At 39.9% G+C, this 27,446-nt stretch overlaps 1 protein-coding gene across 1 annotated transcript in view; it reads left to right on the top strand.

The window, feature by feature from the left end:
- The window catches only part of LOC140739307 (short transient receptor potential channel 7), a 246,136-nt gene that overhangs the window by 168,800 nt on the left and 49,890 nt on the right, over nt 1-27,446 (top strand). Inside the window, exon 3 of the mRNA XM_073067474.1 lies at nt 21,760-21,942. Coding sequence (XP_072923575.1) covers nt 21,760-21,942 — 183 coding nt within the window. The remainder of the gene's footprint in view (nt 1-21,759; nt 21,943-27,446) is intronic.

The raw sequence follows: 27,446 nt of genomic DNA, 5'->3' as shown, positions 1-27,446 counted from the left end.
TGTGATCACAGGAAGGATGTGAGAGGCTTTGGACCGGGTGCAGTAGCAGTTTACCAGGATGCTGTCTGGATTGGAGGGTATAGGAAGTTGGACAAGCATGGGTTGCTTTCTCTGGAATGTTGAAAGGTGAAAGGAAACCTGATAGAAGTTTATAAGATTATGAGAGGTATAGATAGATGGTTATAATCTTTTTCCCAGCATAGAAATCTTTACAGATAGAGGGGCAAATTTTAAAGGAGATGTGCAGCTCGAGATTTTTTTTTACACAAAGAGCGATGGGTGCCTGGAATGGGCAGTTGAAGCCAACATGATAATAGTTTTTAAGAAGATGGTAGATGGACACATGAGAGATGCAGGGAATGGAGGGGTATTGATCATGTACAGGCAGAGGATAATTAGCTTAATTCACATTGTGATCAGCAGAGATGTTCAATAGTTCAATAGTTCCATTTAATATCAGAAAAATGTATACAATATACATTCCTGAAATCCTTTTTCTTTGCAGACATCCACAAGAACAGAAGAGTGCCCCAAAGAATGAATGACAGTTAAAGCGTTAGAACCCCGAGGACCCCCCACTCCCCTTCGCACACACAGGCAGCAGCAAAGCCACGACCCTCTCCCGCCTCCCACCCACGTCTGCAAGAAGCATTTTACGGGCCAAAGAGCCTGTCTTGTGCTGTATTGATTGATGTTCCAAGTGCAATGTGTGACATTTTGATAAGTTGACCCACACTAGTGTTTACACAGTAACTGGCAGGGCACTGTAGATTGTTGTAGCACAGAGGGGCAAAGAGGTACAAATATGAAAATGGTGACACAGAAAGGGTGAAGAAGGCATTTGGCACTTTTTTTTCCACAGGTCAAGGCATCGAATACAAAGGTTGTGATACTGAGGGTGCAATTCTAGGAAAGATGTCATCAAGCTAGGAGGAGTGCAGAAAACGTTCACAAGGATGTCAGTAGGACTGGAGGGCTTGAGTTATAAAGAGGGATTGCATAGAATGAGTTTTTTACCCCTGGATTTTGTAAAGGTGGGGCTGACCTTAGAGGTGTACTGTATAAGATCCTGAAGGCATAGTTAATAGAACAGGTAAGATTACAGCACAATACAGGCCCTTTGGCCCATAATGTTTTGCCGACCTTTTAACCAACTCTTAAAATCAATCTAACCCTTCCCTCCCACATTGCTCTCTATTATTCTGTCATCCATGTGCCTATCTAAGATCTTCTTAAATTCGCTAATGTATCTGCCTCTACCACCACCCCAGTAGTGTATTCCTCACTCCTTTTGAATATTTAATATTTCAGTAATATTGAAAATATATTGTTTGATTAAGAATTCTTTGTTGTTTACATAATGCATTGTGGGTTATGTGCAAATGTACATGAATGGCATAGTCATCACGCCACTGCTTCATATGTGTGGGTCGCACTAAAAGTAAAATCAAAACTAAGACATGCATTCCCAGGTCTGTGTTTCCTTTCAATTAGTTTTATGTTTTGGAGTTACAAAACACAACAGTGACTACGAGGACATTTTAAATGATCCCGAGATGACTACCTACGGCAAAACATTCAATTTTTTTAAAAAGCACAGTGAGAAACACTCAAGTAAGAAAAATACAGTGCAGCAAATGCTTCTTCAGGAAGGGACACACACAGTCAAGTTTTTAAAAAATAAAGGTAGAAAACCAATGAATTCATGGGTTCATAAACAAGTGAGTTCTGGGTGATAATAATAAATTTTAAAAAAGCAGAAATGCCTGACTACATTGGAAAGATATTTGTTCAATTGCACGAGATAATTGGATATCGTGTACTGAGCGAATTGAGCAGTATTTTAAAGCAAATGGAATAGCGAATGAAAAATGCTTACCAGCTTAGCTGAGTGTAATAGGTGGGTAAGTACAGTTTGCTTACCCATTTGACTGTTCCAACCAAACCAGACGAAATGAACTTTACTGATATTGTGAAAGTAATACAGGAACATTTAGAACAGGAATAATTGTTGATTGCAGAATACTTTAACTTTCATAAGCGGAATCAAAAGGAAGGGGAGTCCAATTCAGCCTACGTGGCTGAATTGAAGGGATTGTCTCAGCACTGTCAGTTAGGTGATAGACTTCATGATGCACTGAGAGATCATTTAGTTTATTCAAATAAAGCTTCCAACTGAAGCACTACTTGCATTTAAAAGAGCAGTTGAAATAGTTGTATCAATGGAAACAACAAACACACAGTCAGGAATTGCAGTCAGGAATGAAAGTAATATTTAAAGAGAAGCCAGCTGTGGTTACTGTTGTGGCAAGGGTTCACATATACCAGACCAATGCAGATTTAAAGGCAAAACTTGAAGAAAATGTAACAAAGTAGGACACGTTTAAAGAGTATGTCAAGCAGACAAAAATAAATGGACTGGACAGGGATGAGAAAAAGATTAAAAAGTTAGGTTGCAGTTACAAAACAAGCAATAATCTGCATGCTGTTGATTGAAAAAAACTGATAATGATTAGAGCGACACAGGACTGAGTAGCCTTGAGGTTTACAGTGTGAAAATTAGCAATAGACAAGCTATATGGCTTATACAAGAATTTAATGGCAAATTAATTAAAATGGAATTGACACTGGCTTTGCTGTTTCAGTCATTCCACAAAAAGAATTTGAACTGAATTTCCAAGGTACTGAAATAAAGCCTGCAGATATTCAACTAATAACTTTTACTGGAAAAAAGATGACTCCTGTGGGATTGACATTTGTAACAGTGAAGTACAACAACCAACAAGGCTTGTACTGTTTGTGGTAAAACAGGAAGTCCAGCGTTGTAGGGATGTGATTGGCAGAGACAACTACAACTTGATTGGAGATCCATTCACCCTTTGCATGCCACATCTCCTGCAATTGATTCAACTGAATATTGCAATTGCAATTGAGTATTGGAAAACTCAAACGTACCAAGGGTAAAATAGTGTTAAATAAAAAATGACACACCCAAATTTTACAAAGCCCATCCGGTTCCTTATACCATCCATAATAAAGAAGTCAGTGAGCTAGACTGTATGGGGGCTGAAGGAATTCTTTCCAAGTTTGAGTGGAGCCCGTGGGCAACACCAGTGGTTGCAGGAGCCAAGAACTAAATAACTAAAAGAATTTGTTAGAAAATGTTATATTTATTAATGTTAATCATGGATTTAAATAATAAATTTTATCTTTAGGAATATACTCTTCAGAGATTGTCTGGCATCAGTGGACACATAACCAGGACTTGTGATATACACCAGCTCCTTGTACCACAATCCTCCTCCTGCTCCTATGGCTTCATGTGACCCTGTCTGGGGGGCTAATCAGGTGCTACACCTTGCCCAAGGGTGATCTACAGGCTAGTGCAGGGAAGGAGCACGTTACGCTTCCTTTGTTAGGGACGTATCTCTACCCCAGCACCCTCCTACTACATTAATGGTTGCTAATGTTTATTTATGTAAAGATTAAAGATGTATTTTAAGTTGATGGAAAATTTAAGGTAAATGGCATAAACATTTTCTATCACCCCCTGAATTAAAGGATGACTAGACCTTATTGTCTGCATTATTTTTCACTGACAATAATTCTTCTGCAAGGAAAACAACCTTTATATACCACCACAAAATGTTTTCATATTCTTTTGGAATTATCTGTCATATTGTTTGCATAATAATGTGATGCCTTCCCTAAATAATGTAATATATAGCAGATGATTTAAACTGTCATTTCACAGAAATAAATTATTTAGGCCACTGAAATTTTTATATGCATACTTATCAAAGATAGTTAATGCAGTGTTCTCTCCACACTGACAGATTTAAGGTTTTCTATTTCTTGTGTCTATCCATCAAAATTATAGTCATAGTCAAGGCCAATGACGGGCACATTGCAAAGCTTGCAAATTGACTTTAACACAATCCTGAATGTGCATGACTTGTAATAGTGACAGAGCAAAAGGCACTTTCTGTTCCTTGCTGTGATCACAGGCCTAATTTATTATGGTACAGCCTCATTTCACCATGTAGACTGTTAACTGACTGAGATGGTTAAGATGGTTTATTTCTCTTCTGCCTCCACATACAGTATGCAAGCTTTGTTAATGTCAGGCTCTGGAAGTGTGCTAGGCATAACCGTTTGTAATGGTCACACCTGTGGCATAGGCTACCTGCATTCTTATGAGGGAGATTCTGCATGACTTCACCATTTGTCTGTAGCAGTGTGACACCTAGAGTGTGTTTGGCACTTTCTGTTTGCTGTTTCCTTTGTTTGTGTTTGGTCACAGAAGTGCAGATGCTAGGCGGTGCTGTTCTAGCGAAAATGTACAAGCTGCGTTTGTCTGTTGGTTTAAGACAATCAGTGACTTATTCTGCAATTGTCATCCAGAACTGGATCACTGATTGTAGTTTGTTTTGTGTAAAAACAAATCACAGCCATCAGTTTTACTGGCCTTGCAGTAACACACAACTCTCAGTCATCAAATTTGGCTTATCTGAACACTTGTGGGGAACTGTCATATTTACTTCTGAACCCAAAGGAAATTGCAGCTATTGTCCTTGCCCAACCCTGGAGAACATATTGCTATGCCTGTTCTTTAATATTTACATGATTGACAAATAAGTCCTTTCAAACACAAGCAGTTTACCGCAAGCTTTATCTCCTGTGATTGTGATGTAAGCAGGGGCTTTGCACTGATCAGGCAGAGTGTAACAGCTGCACCAGCCAGGCTGATTGATTATAATGCTAACGAGTTGAACCATTGCCAATCAAATCTCAGGGTCAGCCTCTTTCCATCTGTGCTAGTCTGATGTGAATAAAACATTGAACAACAACCATAGGCTGTCAGCGATGTACACAGGCACGAGTCATTCTGGTAAATTGTACTCCCAAAGCACTGCTGGGGATGGAGTTTCATGATTTAGACGAGCAATGATGAAGGAAGGACTGGCCTAACTATTACACAGTTGTCAGAAGACAAATTCCTGGAGTGGAACACCAGTTGATTTGAGACTAGCTGCAAGTCCAAGGCAACATGTAATGATGAAATTGGCACGTTAGGAATATATCCCTGTTGGATATTTGATGAATTGTGTACTCACTTTTTTTACTACTTGACCTGCAGTCAAGTAAACATACTACACACATAGACATATGTTTGTATTCAGGGGAGACAGAGACAAGCATCATTGTCCTAATGTGTTGTTCTGTGTATGACAATGAAGCCATTAGTAATTTTCACAGTACCAAAATATTTGCTCAGGGGAAGGACAGAAAGAGGCCAGGTTGTTGGAATGTTATGACTTCCATTTGTAGAGAAGGCAATTCACAGTTCAATGATAGGCATATTGGGGCAATATTATAATGTTCAAGTTAAAGGTATAATTGCATAAAAATCAAAGATTTATAGAAAGGTTCAGTGCAGAAGAAAGCCTCTTTTTATAAGGGTTTTCTTCCACTGTCTCTGAAACCACACCCAACACAGTCCATTCTCACTTCTGAAATTCTTTCCTTGCATCTTTTCAGTTCTAGAGTTCTATCTATCAATAACTGGGGCACCACGGTAGCGTAACAGCACAGCACCATTATAGCTCAGGACATTGGAGTTTGGAGTTTAATTCCAACACCGTCTGTGAGAAGTTTGTATGTCCTTCCTGTGAGAGCGTGGGTTTCCTCCGAGTGCCCACCCCGCCCCCTCCACATTTCAAAGACATACTGGTTAGTAGGTTCATTGGTCATTGTAGATTGTCCTGTGATTAGGCTGGGGTTAAATAGCAGCATTGCGGGGCTTGAGGGAACTGTCCTGCTCTGTATTTCTAAATAAATAAATAAACTGAATTAAATTACCGGTATTTCTCCTCCACCTCTTACTTCGATCTTGAAACTATGATCCCTTGATATTCAGCCACTCACCAGACAAAATGGAGTTGATCTATCTATTATTTTGTGGCGTTCTTGTTCTATAGATTATCATACAACTTGCATAGAACAGGAGCTTCAAAGAAACACATATTAGTGTAGCAATTGAATCCCAACTATTTAAAGCATGCAGAAATTAACCATCTGATGTAGAGCGTCCCAACTTAAACATAAAATGGCACCAGCACTTCACACAAATATATACCAAAGTATGTAATCTATGAATATATCTTATAATGTTATAAAGCTATTTAAGGAGACCTATTAATCTCTGGTCCAACAAGAACAATCCAGTGCCACCACATAACTGAAGTACCTCATCCCTGATAGCTTACAGGTAAAAGTTCTGTATTCTCCTTGAAGTGTACCATTTGGTCCTTGTTGATGGCTTCCAATAATCGCATGCTTAGCACTAGGTGTATTGGTCTGTAATTACTTGTTGATTCTTCTCCCCTGAAATGTGGTGCAAGGTTATTCCCCACCATTAGTTCTGCAACCAATGAAACTGAAACGTTGTCATCTATTCCCCTGCCAGACTTCTTTACTAGGACACATTCAATCTGGAGCAGAAGACTGGCCAAATTTCGGAAATCTTAATTATTTTTCATTCACTTTAATGATTGATCTCTTTCCTTAACTTCATTTTTCTCTTTGGCTCTAACCTTATCATAATCCACTTTACAGTTGTGGTCACAAAGTATCAATCAGAATCAGGTTTATTATCGTTGACATATGCCATGAAAGTGGTTGTTTTATGGCAGGAGTTCAGTGCAATACATAAAAGAATACTCCCAGTTACAACAAGAAATATAACGATAATGCAGAAGGTGGTGAGGTCATGCAGATGGACCATTCAGAAATCTGATGGCAAAGGAGAAGAATCTGTTTCTAAAATGTTACGTGTGTCTTCAGGTTCCTGGACCTCCTCCCTGATGGTAGCAATGAGAAGAGGCATATCCTGGATGGTGAGAGTCCTTAGTGATGGATACCACCTTCTTGAGGCATTGTCTTTTAAAGATTTCCTCAATGGTGGTGGTGGATTAAACTGTAGAATTCTTATTTTCCTTGTAGCTTACCTTTCTTAATTGTCGTTTGTATTTTTATATGATTGTCTACGTATATGCAATTGCTCAGTGTGTTTTCTAGTGGTTGCAGTTGTGGGGATTGTGATACTTGAATAGGGGCTATCTGATTGGTTAACTCTTACCAATGGTTATTCAATGAAATTAGAAATCCAGTATAAGAACTCCACACCACATTGTGTCAGTCATTTTTGTCTCCATTCTTTGTTCTTTTCCCTGTCACCTATGTCTCATTTCTTTCTCTCTCTTCCTCTCACCCTCATGTTTCATCTTCCTGTATTTGTTTTCTTTGTACTTGTATCACTTATTAAACAATCATAAGCAACAAATTTTATGCTTCATTCTTGACTTCTGAAGAACCTCAGATCAAAGACATCAATATCCAACAGTGGGGAGACTAGTGTCAATTACAGAGCAGGTTGAGTCTACAATCCTGTGCCGCAGGGGTTCCTAACTTGGGATCCATGGACCCTTTGGTTAATAGTAAGGCTACATGGTATATCAAAAATAAGGTTGGGAACCCCTGTTCTGCAGCTTTTGTGATGTTTTGCATTGGAGCCTCCATACCTGGTAGTGATGCAACTTGTCAGACTGCTCTACACAGTGCATCTGTAGAAATTAGCTATGGGGTCTTACATATGATGACATACCAACTCTCCTATACATCTAATGAGCTATAGCCACTGGCATGCCTCCTTATTGATTGCATCAATATGTTGAGCCCGGGATATGTCATCTGAGATGTTGACGCCAGGAACTTGAAGCTGCTCCCCAGTTTCCATTGCTAATTTCTCGACAACATAATCTTTTAGCCATATTTCTTCAAAAATCCTAATTCTTTTCTCAGGCTATTGCTTGAAGTTGTTTGTAAAATGTTTTAGAACTAATTTTAATGGATCTGCTTATCTTTTCCCATGTTAACTTTTTTAAATTGGTTTTTCATTAAACTTTGCTGTTAACATTTATAATGTATATGTCAGTCAAATATGAACTGTTCTAATTAATTATATCTTGATAATCCACGTCATTGAGTTCCAATATTTCAATTTGCTGTTTTACTTTTATTTTTTGTTTCCTTGCAGTCCATGTTAGCTGTGAATGGTCTGCATCTTGTCTTCAAGTCAATCAACCTAGTTTGCTGCTGAGCTGCTTTTTTGATTGAAATGTTCTTACTTGCTGCCAGTTTTCACTATCTGCCCATGCTGCTTCCCTTCTCAGATCACCAAATGAGCCAAATTGCCCCATTGGGTAATTTTAACATTTTCTAATCTCTTTTCAATAAATTAGATGAATAATGTTAAAGAATTAGAATCAGGTTTGTTATCTCTGTCTAATATGACGTGAAATTTGTTTTCTTGTGACAACAATGCAATGCAATGACAAAAAGAAATACAAAAATACAAAATTACCAAATAACTAAACAGTGCAAAAGAAAGGTAGTGTCTGTGGACCCTTTAGAAATCTGCTGGTGGAGGGGAAAAAGCTGTTCCTAAATTGTTGAGTGTTGGTCTTCTGGCTCCTGATGTTAGTAACAAGGAAAGGACATGTTGCAGATAGTGAGGGTCCTTAATGATAGGTCCTTCTTGAGCCACCACTTCTTGAAGTTGTCCTCGGTGGGGAGAGTTGCCTGTGTGTACAGCTCTCTGCAGCCTCCTGCAGTCAGGTGTATTGCAGCCTCCATATCAGCTGTGAAGCAACCAATCAGAATGTTCTGCACTGTACCTTTGTAGAAATTTGCTGGAGTCTTTGATGTCATCCAACTTTCCTCCAATTCCTAATGAAGAAGAGCCACTGGTGTGCCTTCCTCATGATTGTTGGGCCCAGGACAGATCCCTGGATACTAAACAGCCCACTTAAATTATTTCATTTCCTGGAATCAGAACTTGCACTGCTCCCTAACTTACTGGACAAGCAACATGTTGATTGAGAAGGTTCCTTTTGTACTCAAATTGGAAATTGGACAAAAATTCCCCAGATTTTTTGTCTCGGCTCCATTTGGGCAACTAACATTACTACTAATTTTTGTTCCTCAGTTTTGAAATTTATTGAACTTTTCTGTTGTTCTATTTGAAAAGTCTCAATAATCTGACTATGTTCCTTAAATGAACTCAAACATACATAGAACCACTCATTTCATACTATGTTCTTGAAACAGTAACTTACTTGATATTGCCATGCTTTTTTTCTCTTTCTCTTCTCTGTTATCTTTGAATATTTGATAGCCAGGTACACTTAGATTCCATTCCTGGCCTTGCTTAAGTCACATGTGTTATTACAACTTCACAATCAATTTTTCCCCATTCACTAAACTCATTGTCTCTCCACATCTACGAGTAGATTCTTTGTCACTTTTGCTATTCTTCTCATTCTCTTCCCAGTAATTTTCTGAACATCTCTAACTTTATTACCAGTAATAGGATGCTGTCCCTGATTTCATTTCTACTACTTTCTATGTTCTTTTGTTTTTCTTTGCTTCCCTGGTTCAATTAGTTTAATTGTCCCTTACACCAATACCTAGTCTTTCAGCAAGAACTTTGGCCGATAATGTAGAATTCAGCTGGTTCCTCTGAACAGTCTGCCCTTAACATCAAATGTGGAAGCAAGATCATTGATTTACTAAGTACATTAGTATGAAATGTAAGGATAACTTGAAGACTGAACAGCTGGAAGTCGACTGTTCTCTTTTCCATAGATACTGCCTGGCCTACTGAGTTCCTCCAATTTGTGTGTGTTGCTTGGATTTCCAGCATCTACAGATTTTCTCTTGTTTGTAATATTGTTGTTTGTCATTTCTTGTGTAGAAATATTAATAAAATAAATTGATCTTACTGATACCTCACTGAATTTACCCACTCATTAATTAAGTCAGAGGAACAAATCCCAGACTTGTTGCTAAAACTTTAGGAGACAAAGCTTGGGGGTTTATATGAAGAACAATGGTGAAGTGATCTGTGTTGACCAACACAATGGGTTGAATCGTTTAGTTCACATGCACAGTTAGGCATAGTATTCTGGATGTTGGTTCTCTCTGAAGGCTACATTACATTATTACTTCAATACATCATTACTTCAACAAGTAATTCAATATGATTATAGTTCCATGGAAATCCTTAATCACATCAGAAAAACCAGGCTGGTTCATTCAAGGGAAGGTGATTTTTTACTTATTGTGCAACACATCCACTGGCACTAAATCTGCAGTTTTACAAATATGGAATATTATTTCTTTATAATGCTCTCATCTCACTGCTGCCATCAGAAAGGAGGTACTGGAGCCTCAGGACTCCAAGCACTAGGTTCTGGAACAGTTAATACTGGTCCGTTGAAGTCTGATGATACGATTTTTAACAGTATTTATTAGTAAAAATACACAAAAATAATATCATTGCAAATATACAGATAATATACGTCGTCAATACTAAATCTAAAAGTGCGGGTATAATAATAATCAATAAGAAATAAGCTCTATCGTTGTCTAGGGGATAATGTATTGTCCGATGGAAATATAAAAGTCACTCAGTTCATGCAGGCTGCAGCCGTTGGGGACCGCTGAGTTTGCAATGGTTGGAGAGAAAGAGAGGTTTGGGAGAAAAACTTGCCGATTCCTTTTATGATTTCGATCCGTCAGGAGTCTCGTTGTCGTGGCCTTTCACTTGTGGCCTCTCCTTTAGCTAAAGCCGTTCTTCCGTGGTGAGCCCGCCAATCCCAGGTAAGGGAAGGACGCACACGAGCCCCCACCGGCTGTCACTATTAAATGCTGTCACGGGATTTCTAGCGTTTCTCCTGGTGCGTCTAAAGGGGTTGTTCCCCAGACCCTCTTTTATCCTTACTCACGGGGTCTCAGATATCAATCAGGTTGGGATGATGCAATCCCTCAACCAGCCCACTCTGGTCATCCCCTGAGGGGCTTCAATGAATAGTACAGTACTCAATACACAATTCCGTCTCCAAGAGACAATAGCCGTTATCAGTGGTTTTGTTTCGCTGAGGCCAGGACACATTCCAAACCTTGTGGATTCTCTCTCATTTCCTGGGTCCCAGACCCGAATTAATAGCGATCTTGCAATTCTCAAAAAGGAGGGGGTGACTTTGTACCTTTCAGCCCCTCAGAGTTGTGGCACATTTGTAACACCCCCTTCCTTCTAAGATTTTTACCACCGGTAAAAATGAATTAATATAGAGTCTTACAGGATTTTCAGAATCTAACACAATACAAAAGAGTTTTTTTTCACTACAGAGTAATACAGTTATACATTCAATTCAGCATCTAAACAGTTAGCGATTACATTGTCACTTCCTTTAATATCTTCACATCTTGTACCTTAATAAATTCTTGTAGCATCAGACTCCAATTTGATAACCACCTATTTTTATTCCTTTCCTTCAGCAAACAAAAACTAAAGAGTTGTTATCTTACAAAAGTTCATGCAAATACTAATCTGTATGTTACTTTCAAATTTAACAGTCAATCTTCCATGGGGTTGTCTTTATTATTCACATGCTTTGTCGAAATCCCTTAAAACCGGATCCTGTTATTTAAAATGGCATCCCGTCAACCCTCGCCCCTTTTCCAGTTAACTCCCACGTGGTTAACTTGTATACTAGTGTGGAATAGGCTTTCGCATGCTCCTTTCATAGGAGTTATTTTATCAACAATGTGTTCCAAACTTAGACCATTTTCCGAATTTCCACACAATTCTTTAATTTTAAGCAAGTTGTTAGTTTTATCTTCAGGACCCTTCTGCCTCTTCACAGCCATCTCTTGAATAACAATAGCGTGTGGGGCACCTTTACATTCCAAATCAACCTGTAATTGATTCGCAGGCACCGTGTTACCAAGCCATTGTCTCTGCAGCCTGGTTGCTGCTTCGGACATCAATCCAGACTTTAAATTTTCTTCATTCAATTTAGGAACTACACTTTTCCCTTTCCCTTCAATAATAAGATTCACATCACCACCTTTTGTCTCCTCACTAACTTTTAACACACCTTCGAGCACAAACAACTGGGAATTCTCACTTCCCACTATTACCAAGGTTAACCCTTTCTTCACTGAACCAAGTCCATCTGACCCACAAGGACTGCATTCCTTTTCAACTGAATCAAATACCTCAGACTTTTTCTGAGCTCCATTACTAGGTTCAGTACCACGTGCATCCACATCTTGAACATACTCAAATGGGACATCTGCCTCTTCTAGGCTTTCAATACCCGTACCCTTTTCAAATTCTAAGTTCCCCTGATCCTCCCAGTTCCTCTCTGGGCAACTCCCTCCTGGAGTAATCTCAATCCCGCGGGCTGAAACAACCTCATCTGCCAACCCGGCAGACTTCTTCAAGGTAATGGCATCCTTTTCATTTAGGACTGCCCTCATTTCATTATCGGGAACACCTTTAGAATTTTCAACTTCTTCACACAGTTCTGCCAAACCAGACAGATCATCCATGTCCAACCCTGGACCTTTTAACAGCCTTATCTGTTTCTCATCTTTACTCCGTGCCTCTATAAATTTCCTCCTGGCTAAGGGCAGGTCTACCTCCTCTCCCTTACTCTCTTTCATTTTCCTATTCTCCATTTTACCACCTTCTAACTCCTCTTGGTACAGGGTCGGTAAAAACGTCTCAGCCAAATCGATACTGGTCGGATTTAAACTGGTCTCGTTCTCAGCTGCTTTTCTCGACATGCTGCAAGTGATCGCGCATGCGGGATAGATCTTGGAATCTAGGGGCAGGTCCTCAACACTTACAGGCTGGCTCGTCAGCTCCATGGCCGACCAAACATCACCACCAGCTAAATCGTTACCCAGAAGGAGGTCTACGTCAGTTCTTGGAAATTCTGATCGCACCCCTATTTCAACTGGTCCAGATACAAGCTCACAATTTATAATGATCCTATGCAAAGGCACAGCTTCTGTCCCTTTTCCTATCCCTCTCAAAGCTACCTCTCCAGTCTGAGGACCAAAATCTAGCACCGTACTGCGAATCAATGACAGTTCAGCTCCCGTGTCTCTCCAGATCTGCACTGGAACTGGTGTGTCTCCCTCTTTCACAGACACGGTTCCTTCTGCAATAAATTTCTCAGGCCCCTCTCGTATTCTGTCTACCTGGGGCTTTCTTGTCGATTTACTGATCACCACAATACATCCTGTAGGGACTGCTGCTTTCCATTTTCCTGTCTCCTTCCTCGGAGCAAGGCACTTAGATGCAATATGACCCACCTTTCCACAATTAAAACAGGTCAAGCCAGGACCTCTCCTGCCGTCTTGCCTTTCCTCCTCCTTAATTTTACCGCTAGCTCCCGGCTGAATCTCTGCCTCAGCCGGCGGGCTTTCTCTACCATTCCCACGGTCTCTCTGGTAACTTTTATTCGAGGAAAACTTTGTCTTGTGGGTTAGGGCATATTCATCTGTGAACCTAGCAAATTCGGATATTGGCTTATTCGGCTTCTCATTCAAATACATCCGGATATCATCCGAAACACAACCTTTAAATTCCTCAATCAGAAGTAACTCCCTGAGACGCCAAAAATCCTCTTCCACCATTTCTGCTGCACACCAGCGATCCAAGAGCACACCCTTCTCATAGGCAAACTCTGCATACGTCTGATTCCACCCTTTCTTTAAATTTCTGAACTTTTGTCTATACACTTCAGGTACCAATTCATAGGTCCGAAGAATGGCCTCCTTTACTTTCTCATAATTCTCAGACTCCTACTCTTCCATGGACAACGCCGCATATGCCCATTGTGCCTTCCCTTTTAACACACTTTGTAACAACGCCACCCACTGATCTTTGGGCCATTTCTGATTCACTGCCACCTTTTCAAAATGCAAGTAATAACTATCAACATCCATCTCCTCAAACGGAGGTACTAACCTAAACTCCCGACTAACATTAAACCGCTCCTCTCGGTCTGGCCCTTGAGCTCTTCGCTCTTGCCTTAACTTCTCCATGTCCAAGTCATTTTCCTCATACTCCCTCTCCTTCTCGGCTCTCTCCTTCTCTTTTTCAGCTGCTTCCAGCTGTTTTAACTTAATTTCATGCTCCCTCTGCTTCTCCGCTCTATCCTGCTCTTTTTTCCTTTTCGGCTCTTTCTTTTTCCTTTTCAGCCCTTTCCTTCTCTTTTTCAGCTGCATCCAGCTATTTTAACATAATTTCATGTTCCAACCTTAATTTCTCCAACTCTAACTGAGCCGTCCCACTAGCTGGTACCTTTTCAGGTATATTTTCCAATACCTCAGCTGAAAACACATTCTTCACAATATAATACTGAGTTATGGCCCTCCGCACCTCCCGCTTTTTCATCGACAACCTCACCTCTGCAAGATTTAGTCCTTTCGCAATATTTATCAAGTCCGACTTTGTGACCGCCTCTAGCGCCTCCGGAGTCGGGTTTTTTATAAATTCGTCTACGTCCATCTTTGCTGGTTTCCCATCTGGTTACCCGCGCAACCAGATCCAAGTTTTGACTTAAAAGCCCGATTTACTGGCCCTCCAATTTGGTATCAAATCTCGAGGCGAGGCCCCCACTTTGTTATGAACCCCGTAACTGGGTCACTTACCAGCAAAGATAGACTGGTCCGTTGAAGTCTGATGATACAATTTTTAACAGTATTTATTAGTAAAAATACACAAAAATAATATCTTTGCAAATATACAGATAATATACATCGTCAATACTAAATCTAAAAGTGCGGGTATAATAATAATCAATAAGAAATAGCTCTATCGTTGTCTAGGGGATAAATGTATTGTCCGATGGAAATATAAAAGTCACTCAGTTCATGCAGGCTGCAGCCTTTGGGGACCGCTGGGTGGCAATGGTTGGAGAGAGAGAGAGGTTTGGGAGAAAAACTTGCCGATTCCTTTTATGATTTCGATCCGTCAGGAGTCCCGTTGGTGTGGCCTTTCACTTGTGGCCTCTCCTTTAGCTAAAGCCATTCTTCCGTGGTGAGCCCGCCAACCCAGGCAAGGGAAGGAAGCATGCAGGCCCCCACCGGCTGTCGCTATTAAACGCTGTCACGGGATTTCTAGCGTTTCTCCTGGTGCGTCTAAAGGGGTTGTTCCCCAGACCCTCTTTTATCCTTACTCATGGGGTCTCAGATGTCAATCAGGTTGGGATGATGCAATCCCTCAACCAGACCACTCTGGTCGTCCCCTGAGGGGCTTCAATGAATAGTACAGTACTCAATACACAATTCCGTCTCCAAGAGACAATAGCCGTTATCAGTGGTTTTGTTTCGCTGAGGCCAGGACACATTCCAAACCTTGTGGATTCTCTCTCATTTCCTGGGTCCCAGACCTGAATTAATAGCGATCTTGCAATTCTCAAAAAGGAGGGGGCGACTTTGTACCTTTCGGCCCCTCAGAGTTGTGACACATTCGTAACAATACCCTTCAACCATCAGGTTCTTAAATCAAAGGGGATAATTTCACGCAATTTTACTCACCCCATCAGTGAACTGTTCCTGCAACCTAAGGACTCACTTTCAAGGACTCTTCATCTCAAGTTCATGACATTTAATGCTTATTTATTGATTATTATTTTGTTTTGTCATTTTTCTTTTTGTATTTCAAAGTTCGTCTTTTGCACATTGGTCATTTGTCTTCTGAGCAATTTTTCATTGATTCTATTGTTTCTTTGTATTTTTCTGTGAATGCCCCCAAGAAAACAAATCTCATTGTCTCATGAATCATATGTACTTTGATAATAAATTTACTTTGAAATTTTAACTTTGAACTTTAGAATTTTAAAATTTAAGATATAAATTCTAAATATTTTTGTCTTATTTGCTCCTTCACCCTCAGAATCCTATCATTATATTTTTTATACTTGATTATTACAGTTTATTAAATATTCCAAGTTTACTTCCTAGTTTGGAACCTTCAAGTCCTATACTATCTCATTTATTGATTGTGGAGACATTTGTTTGCCCTGTTTCTTCACCACTAACCATTAAATCTAGGTCAATAGATCACCTACAATGGCTAAGGTTATTATTCTTCCCCTTATTATATTAAAATGCCTTAAAATATGTAAACCTGCCATTATCTTGTGCCTAATCAGAAGTTACTGAACTAAGGATGACAAGAAAAACAGTTTGAGTAAAGTTTGATGCTGGTGTGTGGTGGGGTTAACAGGAGACTGCTGCTCTAAAAACATACCCATCCTCAACAATGGTGGGGCTCTGCATTTGTATGGTAAGGACAAGCTTGAATCATTTCCATGTTCTCAATATACATTTCTTATTTATATCTTATTATTTTTTTCTTTTGTATTTGTACATTTTGTTGTCTTTTGCACGTTGGTTGATTGTCCTTTGTGTATGCTTTTTCATTGATTTTATTGTGTTTCTAGGATCTTACCCTCAAGAAAATGAATCTCAATGTTATGTACTGGTATGTACTTTAATAATAAACTTACTTTGAACCCATGTTCAGCCAAAAATGCTGGATACTTTACACAGTTCTGCTTCTTCCTGATTCCTCCACGATCTTAGCCAATTTGATTTACTTCAAATGATATCAAGAACATTAGATACAGCTAAAGCCATGGAACCAGACAACACCCCAGCTGTAGTACAGAAGATCTGACTGATCGAATCAGCAGCACCTCTAGCCAGATTGTTCCAGAACAGTTACAATATGGCATTAACCTGACAATATGGAAAATTGTGTATTTCATAAAAAGTGGAAATATTGAATCTGGCTAAGTGGTGGGCACTCATGGACTCACTGGGCCGAAAACCCTGTGTTATGTTATATGTCAGTCTGCTCTCAATCTTCAGAAAACTGATGGAAACTATTGTCAACAGTATTATCCATCGTTATTTATTTTCCTACTGACTGATGCCTGGTATGGGTTACACCAGGACCATGGGCCCAGATCTCATTAGTAGCTTGGCCCAAGCATGAACCAAAGGGCTGAATTTCTCTTATGAAATAAGAGAACATGCTTCAACATCAAGGTTGCAATGGTTTCAAAGGGAAAGCAACACCTTGCTAGAGTCAGCCCTCACACAAATCAAGATGGTTGTGGTTGTAGATGTCAATCATCTCTGTCTCTAGGGCAGCAACATAGAGGCTCCTCAAGTCTGCTGCCCATCTCCCACAGATGCTACATGAATGAACTTCATTTCATCATTAGCTCAGCAGTGAACATGTTCACAGAGGACTGCATAATGTTCAATCCCCTTTGCAACTCCTGAGCAAGTGAAGCCGTCTCTGCTTGCTGGATGCAGTCCGTGCATAGACGATATTCAACCATGTGCTGATAAGTAGCAAGTAATATTCTTGCAATGATACTGCCAAGCAGTAGCCATCTCCAACAAACAGCTTAAAACTAGAGAAATTCTGCAGATGCCTGAAATCCAAAGCACCAGACACAAAATGCTGGAGGAACTCAGCATCTATGGAAAAGAATAAACAGTTGACGTTTTAGGCCAAGACCCTTTACCAGGAGTTTAACCAGCTTTTATTGATATCCATTGCCTTTACCTTTGTCAAATCTCCAATCATCAATGTTCTAGTAGGCCTCCACTGACTACTGGATATTCAACTGGACTGGCCGCACAAAAGCTTTGGCTCCAACAGTAGATCAGAGGCTTTTTATCCAGTGTTGAGTGACTTACTTCCCTGACACCAAAGTCTTCCATCATCTACAACTTGCCTGGATTACAGTAGCTCGGGCAACACTCGGAAAGTTCAACACTATGAAGGACTGAGTATCCTGTTTAATATGTGACCCTCTCTACTATCCTGAGCATTCATTCTCAACAGCACTGTGTCTTAGACCCAACCAAACTCTATACCATGCACTGGAAAGGAACTCGTTCCTCCTTCATCATTGCTAGATTTAACCACCAGCCAAACAATGGGGTCCTTCATCAGAGGACTGTAGTAACTCAAGGCAGCTGCCCACCAGCTTCTCGAGAACAATTCAGGAAGTGCAAGAAATGCTGATTACGCTAGAGATGCATAAACAAATAAGTAAAATATTATGCTCAACAGTAATGGTATTTAACATTTTGTGTCTCTCTGCACTCTGTCAGGCCAGTAGCTGTTGCATTGAAGTTTATTCTCTTGCCTTTTCCAGGAAGCATCGAGATTAACAAAACTTGTCGGCTTTTGTGAGGATCACTTCAAGCATACTATAGTCTTAGTTAGCTGAAGAGGTTTTCCATTTGTTAATAGTTAGTAACTCTAATGGTTACTGAAAAGTAACTTTTGATGCCAGTGGCATTCTGGCTGCATGACTTTGTCAAAGCAAGAGTGAGAAAAGATATGTTGTAAAATCTATGCTGATCCATCACAAAACATGATCAAGACTGTTGCATTTTTCATTGTTTTTTCCATTTTTTCATTTTTCATGTTGCAGTTTAGAGGGAAATTGTTTGGTTTGAAAATGGAGGAAAGCACAATGAGTGAAATCCTAATTCACTTCCCTTCCTGGATTTCTCAGATCAATAGAAAAATAGAGGACGGGCAGAACATCTAACATACTAAATTTATAATAATTATTTTGCACAGCCTTCGGTGATGCACATTGTGGAAGCTGCTTTACATAATCAATGATATGAATCCTCCCATTCATCTGTATGAATAGTAGTCTTCTGTCAGATTAATGAATAAGAATCACTCCCCATTGACCTACTGGCATTTGGCTGATCCTTTAGTAAACAGCAAAAATACTACCAATTAGCAGGTAACAATTGGGAGAAATGTACATAATTCACAACCACTGACATTGAGTTGGGCTTTTCACTTTAAGAGGCTGGTCTGATGTGATGACGTTACTACGTAAAGAGTTTTGGTGAGCTTTAGTGTTTAGTTTTTGGTGTTCAATAAATGAGTTGCTACGGCTTTTCTGAAACATAAAACGTTGCTGCCATTTTATAGGTGAAAATCAATACCTGGGCTAATAATTATCCGACAACAAGAGTAGGTGCTTCTATAAGAAAATGTATTTGCATTTTTAAACTCGAGTTACACCATTCTCTAAACACTTGACACAATCGAAGGTTGAAGACACTTTTTTAACAAAAATAAACTTTCAGAAATCTCAGATATTATAATCCCCATACGTATGTGCCAAAATGTAGTGGGTGCACCCCAATTTTTAAAAGTCAGCATTTTAACAGAATTTACATGTATGTACTCCACCACAAACTGGACTACTGGAAGCTTAAATATATGCAGTTAAGGGCAAAACTATCATCTGTCCTATTTTAGTACTTCAATACTGAAATGAGCAGGAAATGAAAGGTGGTAAATTAGAATGATAAACACAAGAAACTATGCAGATGCTGGAAATCCAGATCAACACCCACAAAATGCTAGAGGAACTCAGCAGGTTAGGCAGCATCCATTCTGGTGAAGGGTCTTGATCTGAATTGTGGGCTGTGTATTCTTCTGTATGGATGTTGCCTCATCAGCTGTGTTCCTCCAGCATTTATCTTGTGTGCTCTAAATCAGAATGATGACTGCATTCCACATTAATCAGGTATCAGGTGAAGAATGCTTTGGACACATGTTGCAAATATAGGTATTTAATGGGCCAAATACAATCTTAATAACCCATGAATTTAGTGCTTCTTCATGATGAATCTTGGATCCACATAACACTGTGCATTTGGCCTTGCATGCACATTCCAGTTCCTCATAAGAACCAGACAATTGGTGAAAAGTGTGTGTGAGGCTTTTCTTGTGCCTTTCAGCATGTTGCAATCTCATTTAAAGCCATAGGCTCACCCCTGTTTTATATGAGAGAGAAGTCATGACTATAAATTCCCAATGTCTCCACTTTCCCTGGAAACATCTAAAATGTACATCATGATGACCTAAAGAGCTATCGATGTCAGCAAGGTAATTGAGTAACTTTAATGTTTTATATTGGATATCTAATAAAATTGTATTTATAATTAAATAATATAAATATGTTTACATCAAGCTACTTTTACTGCTTCTTACCACTGGGAAATTTTGAGCGCAATTTTTGGTATAGTGTTACCTTCCTTTTGTTTTCCACATTCTAGGAAATAATATGAATTGTATTCAGAAATATTTTTAGTAATCAGGATTGCCAGTTGAATTCAAAAATCAAGCATGGGACTTGTAACCAACTTGTCGCCCCTCAGTATCTCATTCCACATTCATCCAATGCTACTGGTCATCAATATTCCCATATCCTTAAAATAGATGGAGAAATGCTTCTGACTGATTGATCACTTGCATGGAAAAGCTAATACGCATCCAGTCTCTGATACTTGCATCCACATTGGTGATGTATGTCTGTCACTCACTGATAGCCAACAAAATGAAGGAAGTCAATGCTATTAATCCAGCCACTTGGAGTTGAATGCTGAACAGATTATCAAATTGTGTTTAGACACAGCACTGTTATTTTCAAGCAGGTTAAAGGTTTCTGAAAATTCATAGGTCGTGCACACCATTATAAAGCTCTGTGTGCGTAAAAGCATGTTAGTGGTTGAACATTATCCTTTGTCACCTTTACCTAAACATTAGGAAAGTAATATTTGTTATTTAATGAAGATTAAAATGATTAATGATTTGTAGCTTTGTAGCATCTGTCAGGTATTCAGATTATTCAGCAAACTGTTAGGAATGAAAATTAAATGTGCAGAATTCAAACAAAATTTAAGTCATTCTAATTCATTACAGATACTGTGTTGCATTGTTGCTAGTCAACTTTCAGTGAAGGTTTTACACTTGAGGCACCATGCTCCCTCGTAAAGTGATCACTAGGTTCTATTTGAAAGGGCACTGCTGCGGTGTAGCGGTTAGCTTGATGCTATTACAGCTCAGGGCTTCGGAGTTCAGAGCTCAATCCCAGCACCCTCTGCAAAGAATCTCTGTACATCTTCCCTGTGGAATGTGTGGGTTTTCTCCGGGTGCTCCAGTTTCCTCTCTCAGTCCAAAGATGTACGAGGTAGGTAAATTGGCCATTGTAAATTATTCTGTGACTAGGTTAGGGTTAAATCGGGGTTGTCGGGGATGCTGGGCGGTGCAGCTTGAAGGGCCGGAAGAGCCTATTCCCATGCTGTATCTCTTAAACACAATAAGTAAAATATAAGCCAAAGAGAATAGGTCCTGACCAATAGGTTTTTTTTCTCTCTACCAGCATCATTGAAGTAGATGGTAACAAATGAAACATTGCCCCTTGTGAGAATTTGCATACATATCCAGCTCAGTTTCCTACATTATAACAGCAACTACACCTCAAAGTACTTAATTGGACATACTCTGTTGTTATGAAAGGCACGATACAAATGCTAGTCTTTCCTCTTCTGTTGCTCTTGATATTGTTCAATCAATGTTCATTATGGAATCATGATTTTGCACTCCCTATGTACACCTTTAGCTGGATTGGACTACTTCTTTATGTGTAATATTGAGAAAAAGGTGGCCATTTCCCCTCCAATGACATTGGCCTCTAAAGCTCCGTTGAAAGTCAAGATGAAAGTAGACTTGAAGCCAAAGATCAATTAAACTTGTGCCTGGTTCCCCCTATAAACTAACAAACTATTATTTAACTAATGTTCAATTAACATCAAAATAGAGTGACCCAAATAATAAAAGCTTATTTTCTTCGCTCCAACAGCACTGTCAAATGTTTTTACCAGTTCCTCGGCTCTATTTCTACACATTGTTCCTTTTCCTACTTTTAAATGAGATGGATTGATGACTGCAATAATTCTCAGCAAGTGTCATTTTCTTCTGTTTAGAACGATTACAGGAAGTTATCTATGCAATGCAAGGATTTTGCTGTTGGTGTACTAGACCTGTGCCGGGACACAGAGGAAGTGGAGGCCATTCTAAATGGAGACGTTGATTCTGAGCCTCAGGGAGACCATCACAGGCCATCTCTGAGCAGAGTGAAACTTGCCATTAAGTACGAGGTTAAGAAGGTAATTCTTTTATTTATTGCAATTGTTAAAAAGATGAAATGATTGCTACATGCTGTAGTTGTAGGGTCTCAGTCCGAAATGTCAACTGTTTATTCACTTCCACAGATGCTGCCTGACCTGCTGAGTTCTTCCAACATTTTGTGTGTGTTGCTCTGGATTTCCACCATCTGCAGAATCTCTTGTGTTTTCTATAGCTGTATCCTGGAACATAATTCACTTAACCTTCTAATACCATTTTGAATTCTGTATTATTGATGTAACTTGTTGAATTTCCTCTATATTCTGGTAAAGGTTGTTTGAGGAATCAATGCACAAAATGTAATTAAAAGGAATGAAGTCCCTGTGGTGAAGTTGGTCTCTGAAGTGCTCATTAATTGGAATGTAGGGTTCTATACTGATTTTGTACATGTCAAGCAGTGAATTTGATGGGAGAGCTGACTAACCTTATTATTGTTATTAACCTTTTCTACTCTGAATTTTTCAACAGTCTTTAAACTAGTTGCTTCTTTTGAAAACTAGATCTTAGTGCGCAGGCCCCTGCTGCATTACTTTAAATCCATCTCACAGTACTTGTTAACCTACCTGGTATGCTATTAGTCCAAGATCTGGTCAGGTGTAACTGCGTTGTCTTCAATGGTCCCCTCCTCCCACAGTCCTAACAATTTTAAATCCTGTGTCCTGTGCTGACTCCAACCAAGCAATTACTTACCATGTCTTATTAATTCTCTACTAATTAACACCTGGCCCTGAGACCGATCCTGAGATCACTATTTTGAGGTGCTGCTTTTCAATTCCTTCCCTAACTATGACTTTACTACCTCAGCCCTATTCCATTGACTATCAGTTTGTTTTGACAGGCATGGCAACACCTATCTCCTCTCCTTTCCCCCTCAAGAATATTCTGCATCCAGTCAGTGATATCCCTTGCCTTGATAAGAGAGAGGTAGCAAACCACCTGGTCACATATTAATATCAACGGAAATGTGGTCAGCCTCCCAAAGACTGAATCCTCAATTACTACAGGACTTGTACATATCACCATATTTGCTGAGCGTTCCTCGCATCACGTGGTCATTCACCATGTCCGGAAGAGGTGGACTCCAGGCCAGGCTGAGATGCAGAGGAATGAAATTCACTCTATCCAACATCTTGACTGCAAATTTACACACTGGCGAACAAGATTGTGGATTGTTATATCAGAGGGAAATGAGGATTTGCTGTGTCCTGTGTTTCACGGAGACATGGCCCAATCTGAACATGCTGGATTTGGTGATTAGACCCAAAGGCTTCTCTATACTCAGGATGGACTGAACTGATCATTCAGAGAAGGCAAAAAGTGTCTCTGTTTAGAGAAGCGTCTGTGTTTCATGATAAACTCGATGTGGTGCTTGGAACTGGCAGTTTTCTTGTACTATTGTTTACCCCCATTCTGGAAAAATCTAACAATTAGGTGCCAACTACTTGCCTGCAGAGTTTTCCTCTGAGGTCCTGACCACAGTTTACTTAACGCCAAAAGTTGGCAGTAACCAGGCAATTGAAATATTGAATGCTGCCATAACTAAACAACAAACAGCCCACCCTGCCACATTTCAAATCATAGTTGGGGACTTCAGTCAGAGTTGATTGAAGAATTCTCTGACCAGTTAGCATCAGCATATAAGTTGCAGCACCAGGAGACCCAGCACACTAGACCACTGCTGTACTACGGTAAGAATAGGCTACTGTTCCATGCCCAGAATGCATTTTGGGAAATCTGCTCACTTGACTGTCCATCTCCTAGTTGCATACGTGAAAGGTTAAAGATCAAGGTTCCAGAGATAAGGACAAGAAAGAGGTGGTCACAGGAGTCAAAAGGGTGGCTATGAGATTGCTTTGAGTCAGTGGACTAGCCCTTGTTCAAGGACTCATCAGAGGATCTGAATGAATATACCATAGTTGTCATGGACTTATGACAACAGTCGTGGATGATTGTGTCCCTACAAAATCATTTTGAATCATCCCCATCCAGAAGCTTTGCAGTCTGCTGAGGACCTTATCAGTGATATTCAGGTCTGGTGGCCGAGTAAGATACAGGAGGTCCTAATACAATATCTGGAAAGCTATCTCAGGGGCAAAGTGGCAACTCGGGACTAAACTTGAATCACTGAAGAATGCTCAACAGCTGTGGCAGGTCTGAAATTACCTCTTACAGAGTGCAACCAAATGACAGAGTGACAACAAGGCTTCACTTCCACATGAGCTCAATGTCCTTTATGCTTACTTTGACCATTAAAACATGGAGGAATCTCCACAAACTCCCAAAGCCTTTGCTGACCCTGCAATCTCAGTCTCTGAGGCAAACCCATGGAAAGCATCTGGTCTAGATGGGGTACTTGGCCAAGTACTAAAGACCTGTGCTGATCAACTCAACTCCCTCACTTACAGATCTTGAGTTCGGATTTGCAACAGTATCTCCTCCGCAATCTCCATCAGCTCAGGTGCACCACAAGTGTGCTTAGTCCTCTGCTCTATTAGCTTTATACTTATGAATGCAGGGCTAAGCACAGCTCCAAGGCCATATTTAATTTGCTGATGGCACTCTGACATTGGCCAAATCAAAGGTGGTGAAATAATCAGCATATAGGATGGAGATTCTGGCTGAATGTTGCCACAGCACCAACCTTTCACTCAATTTCAGCAAGACCAAGAAACTGATTATTGCTTTCAAGAGGAGGAAACCAGAGGTCCATGAGCCAGTCCTCACTGGGAGATCAGAGGTGGAGAAAGTCAGCAACTTTAAATTCCTTGGTGTTATCATTTCGGAAGACTTGTCTTGGGCCCACCGAGCAGGTGCAACTACAAAGAGAGCACAACAGCGCCTCTACTTCTTTATAAGTTTGCAAAGATTCAGCATGATATTTAGAACTTTGACAAACAAATAGATATGTGGTGGAGAGTATCTTGACTGGTTGCATCATGCCAAGTTATGGAAACACCAATACCCTTAAGTGGAAAATCCTCTAAAAAGTAGTGCATATGGCGCAGTCCACCACAGGCAAAGCCCTCCCCACCACTTAGCACATCTACATGGAGCGATGTCAGAGAAAAGCAGCATCCATCATCGTGGACCCCCACCACCCAGGCCATGCTCTCTTCTCACTGCTGTCAGCAGGAAGAAGGTACGGGAGCCTCAGGACCCACACCACTAGGTTCAGGTACAGTTATTACCCCCTCAACCATCTGGTTCGAGAACCAGTGGGGATAACTTCACTCAACCTTTCTTGCTGTATCACTCAACTGGTCCCACAACCTATGAACTCACTGTCGACAACTCTTCATCTCATGCTCTTGATATTTATTGCATATTTACTTATTATTGTTATTATATATTTTCTAATGTATTTGCATGGTTTGTTATCTTTTGCACATTGATCATTTGTCTTTGCTGTTGGGTGTGCTCTTTCATTGATTCTATGATGCTTCTTGGATTTACTGAGTATGCTCTCAAGAAAACAAATTTCAAGGCTTATTTCTGGTCGCATACATGTACTTTGATAATAAACTTACTTTGTACAATGCCAAACTGGGACTGCACTCTTCCACTGTATTGTTACCCTTATCAGTGCTGAATATCAGGGTCACACATCCAATGAACTGTCATGTTGTTTGTCTCTTCCTGCCCTACGAACAAATCACTGTCTTACATTCTGGCATCATCTTGTTGTGGGAGGACCAACCCTGAATCCTTGAGCCACATAAACACTTTGCCATCCATTTGCCCTCTAGTGAAAGCAGCTTCCCATAACAGCGCAGAAAAGAACCTGCATCTCTAAAAGCTAGTTCCTTAATGACAGCATCAAACAACAGCTGAAGCATGAAGGTAAGAGGCTCACCTGACTCTTATTCAAGTATTGATGTGTGGTATGTTGAAGGAGGTAAGTTAAAGGGGCAATAGATTCAAAACTCAACAGATGCAAATTATGCTTGCGGATCAATGTGGAAAAAATTAAGTGTTTTTTTTAGAAAATCAATAAATGTCTTAAGTTTTGGATCAAACTAAAGAATATCATAGAGTAAAAGATTCCGTAGATGCAGAAAATTAAGAGTAAACACAAGCAAAATTTTGGAGAAACTCAGCAGGTCAGGCAGCATCTATGGAGAGAAACAAGGAGCCAGTGTTTCAGGCTGTGACCCTTCATCATATAAAAGAATCTTGTATTTGACCCATTGGTCTAGAAATTGTACTACACCAAAATGTATGAACTAGACACCCATTGTTTGGGTTATGGAGCAACTTACAATTGCACAGTCTTGTCTCGGTCTGTATGCATGGATGTCCAGAGTAACACGTATACACCTGGAATATGATCACTATCACCTTTCTGGAAATATGTTATCTTATCAACCATAGCAGATAATCGGCTGCAAAAGAAAAAAATTGGAGATTTTTCATTGGAGATGATGTGTTGACTTACAAAGAGAGAATGAAAGTCAGAACTGGCGGGGCATTTGGTGCATTTCTTTTTGAACATTACACCACAAAAATATGATTTATTTGTATTGGTTTTGAGATTGGTTTATTATTGTCCAGTGTACCAAGATATAGTGAAAAGCATTTGTATGCCACCCAGGTAGATCATGTCAGACATAATTTCACAGAGGAAGTAAAAAGAAGTCAGAATGTGGAATATAGTGTGACAGTTACAGAGAAAGTGCAAGGGCCACGACGAGTTTGACTGGGAGACCAAGAGTTCTTGATTTAGCTTACGTCAGGTTCACTCAAGAGTCTGACAACAGCGAGATTGAATCTGTCCTTGCATCGGGTGTGTCATGACCTTGGTGCTTTTGTCACAGACTCGGCGAGAGAATATCAAAACTGAATTGGGCTTAGAAAAAATAAGAACATTTTGAAGGAAGCTAAGAGATTAAATTTCTGCCCTGTCATTTTAAGATGAAGTAGTTCCCATTTTGGGAGTCACAATATTCCAAATATTCTGCAAGGAAATGTCAGACTCAATGAACATGATTTTATTCTTATGATTCAACATTTTTCATACAGAACACACCATTAGCTTTCTTATTTACAAAATAATGGAAGGCTCGCCCAACAGAGAAGTGATAGTTTTTCAATAAAATTGGGAAGTCCTTGAAATTTGACACTGTGCATTAAAAAGGAGTTGGACGTTTAGCTCCTCAGACTTGCCCTGTTATTCAAAATGATCATGACTGATCTTCCCCGTGCCTCATCTCCTCTTTTATGCCAGTTTCCCCACTGCATTCAATTTCCTGATCTACCAAAAATCTACCCATTTCTTCTTTAAATGCCCCCAAAAATGTGGCCTCTACAACTTTCTGGAGCAGAGAATTCCAGATGTTCACCATTCTATGAGAAGTTCCCACTCATCTCAGTTTTAAATCACTGTCCCTGAATAAATAAAGAAATACCATGCAGGAACAAACCCCTTTGGCCCATGAATTCTGTGGTGACTATAATGCCAAATTAAACTAGACCATAAGACCATAAA

This window comes from Hemitrygon akajei, chromosome 15 (genome assembly GCF_048418815.1).
Source record: "Hemitrygon akajei chromosome 15, sHemAka1.3, whole genome shotgun sequence".
Classification (NCBI taxonomy): domain Eukaryota; kingdom Metazoa; phylum Chordata; class Chondrichthyes; order Myliobatiformes; family Dasyatidae; genus Hemitrygon; species Hemitrygon akajei.
The sequence above is the reverse complement of the archived record's forward strand: the minus strand, read 5'-3'. Positions and strand labels throughout refer to the sequence as shown.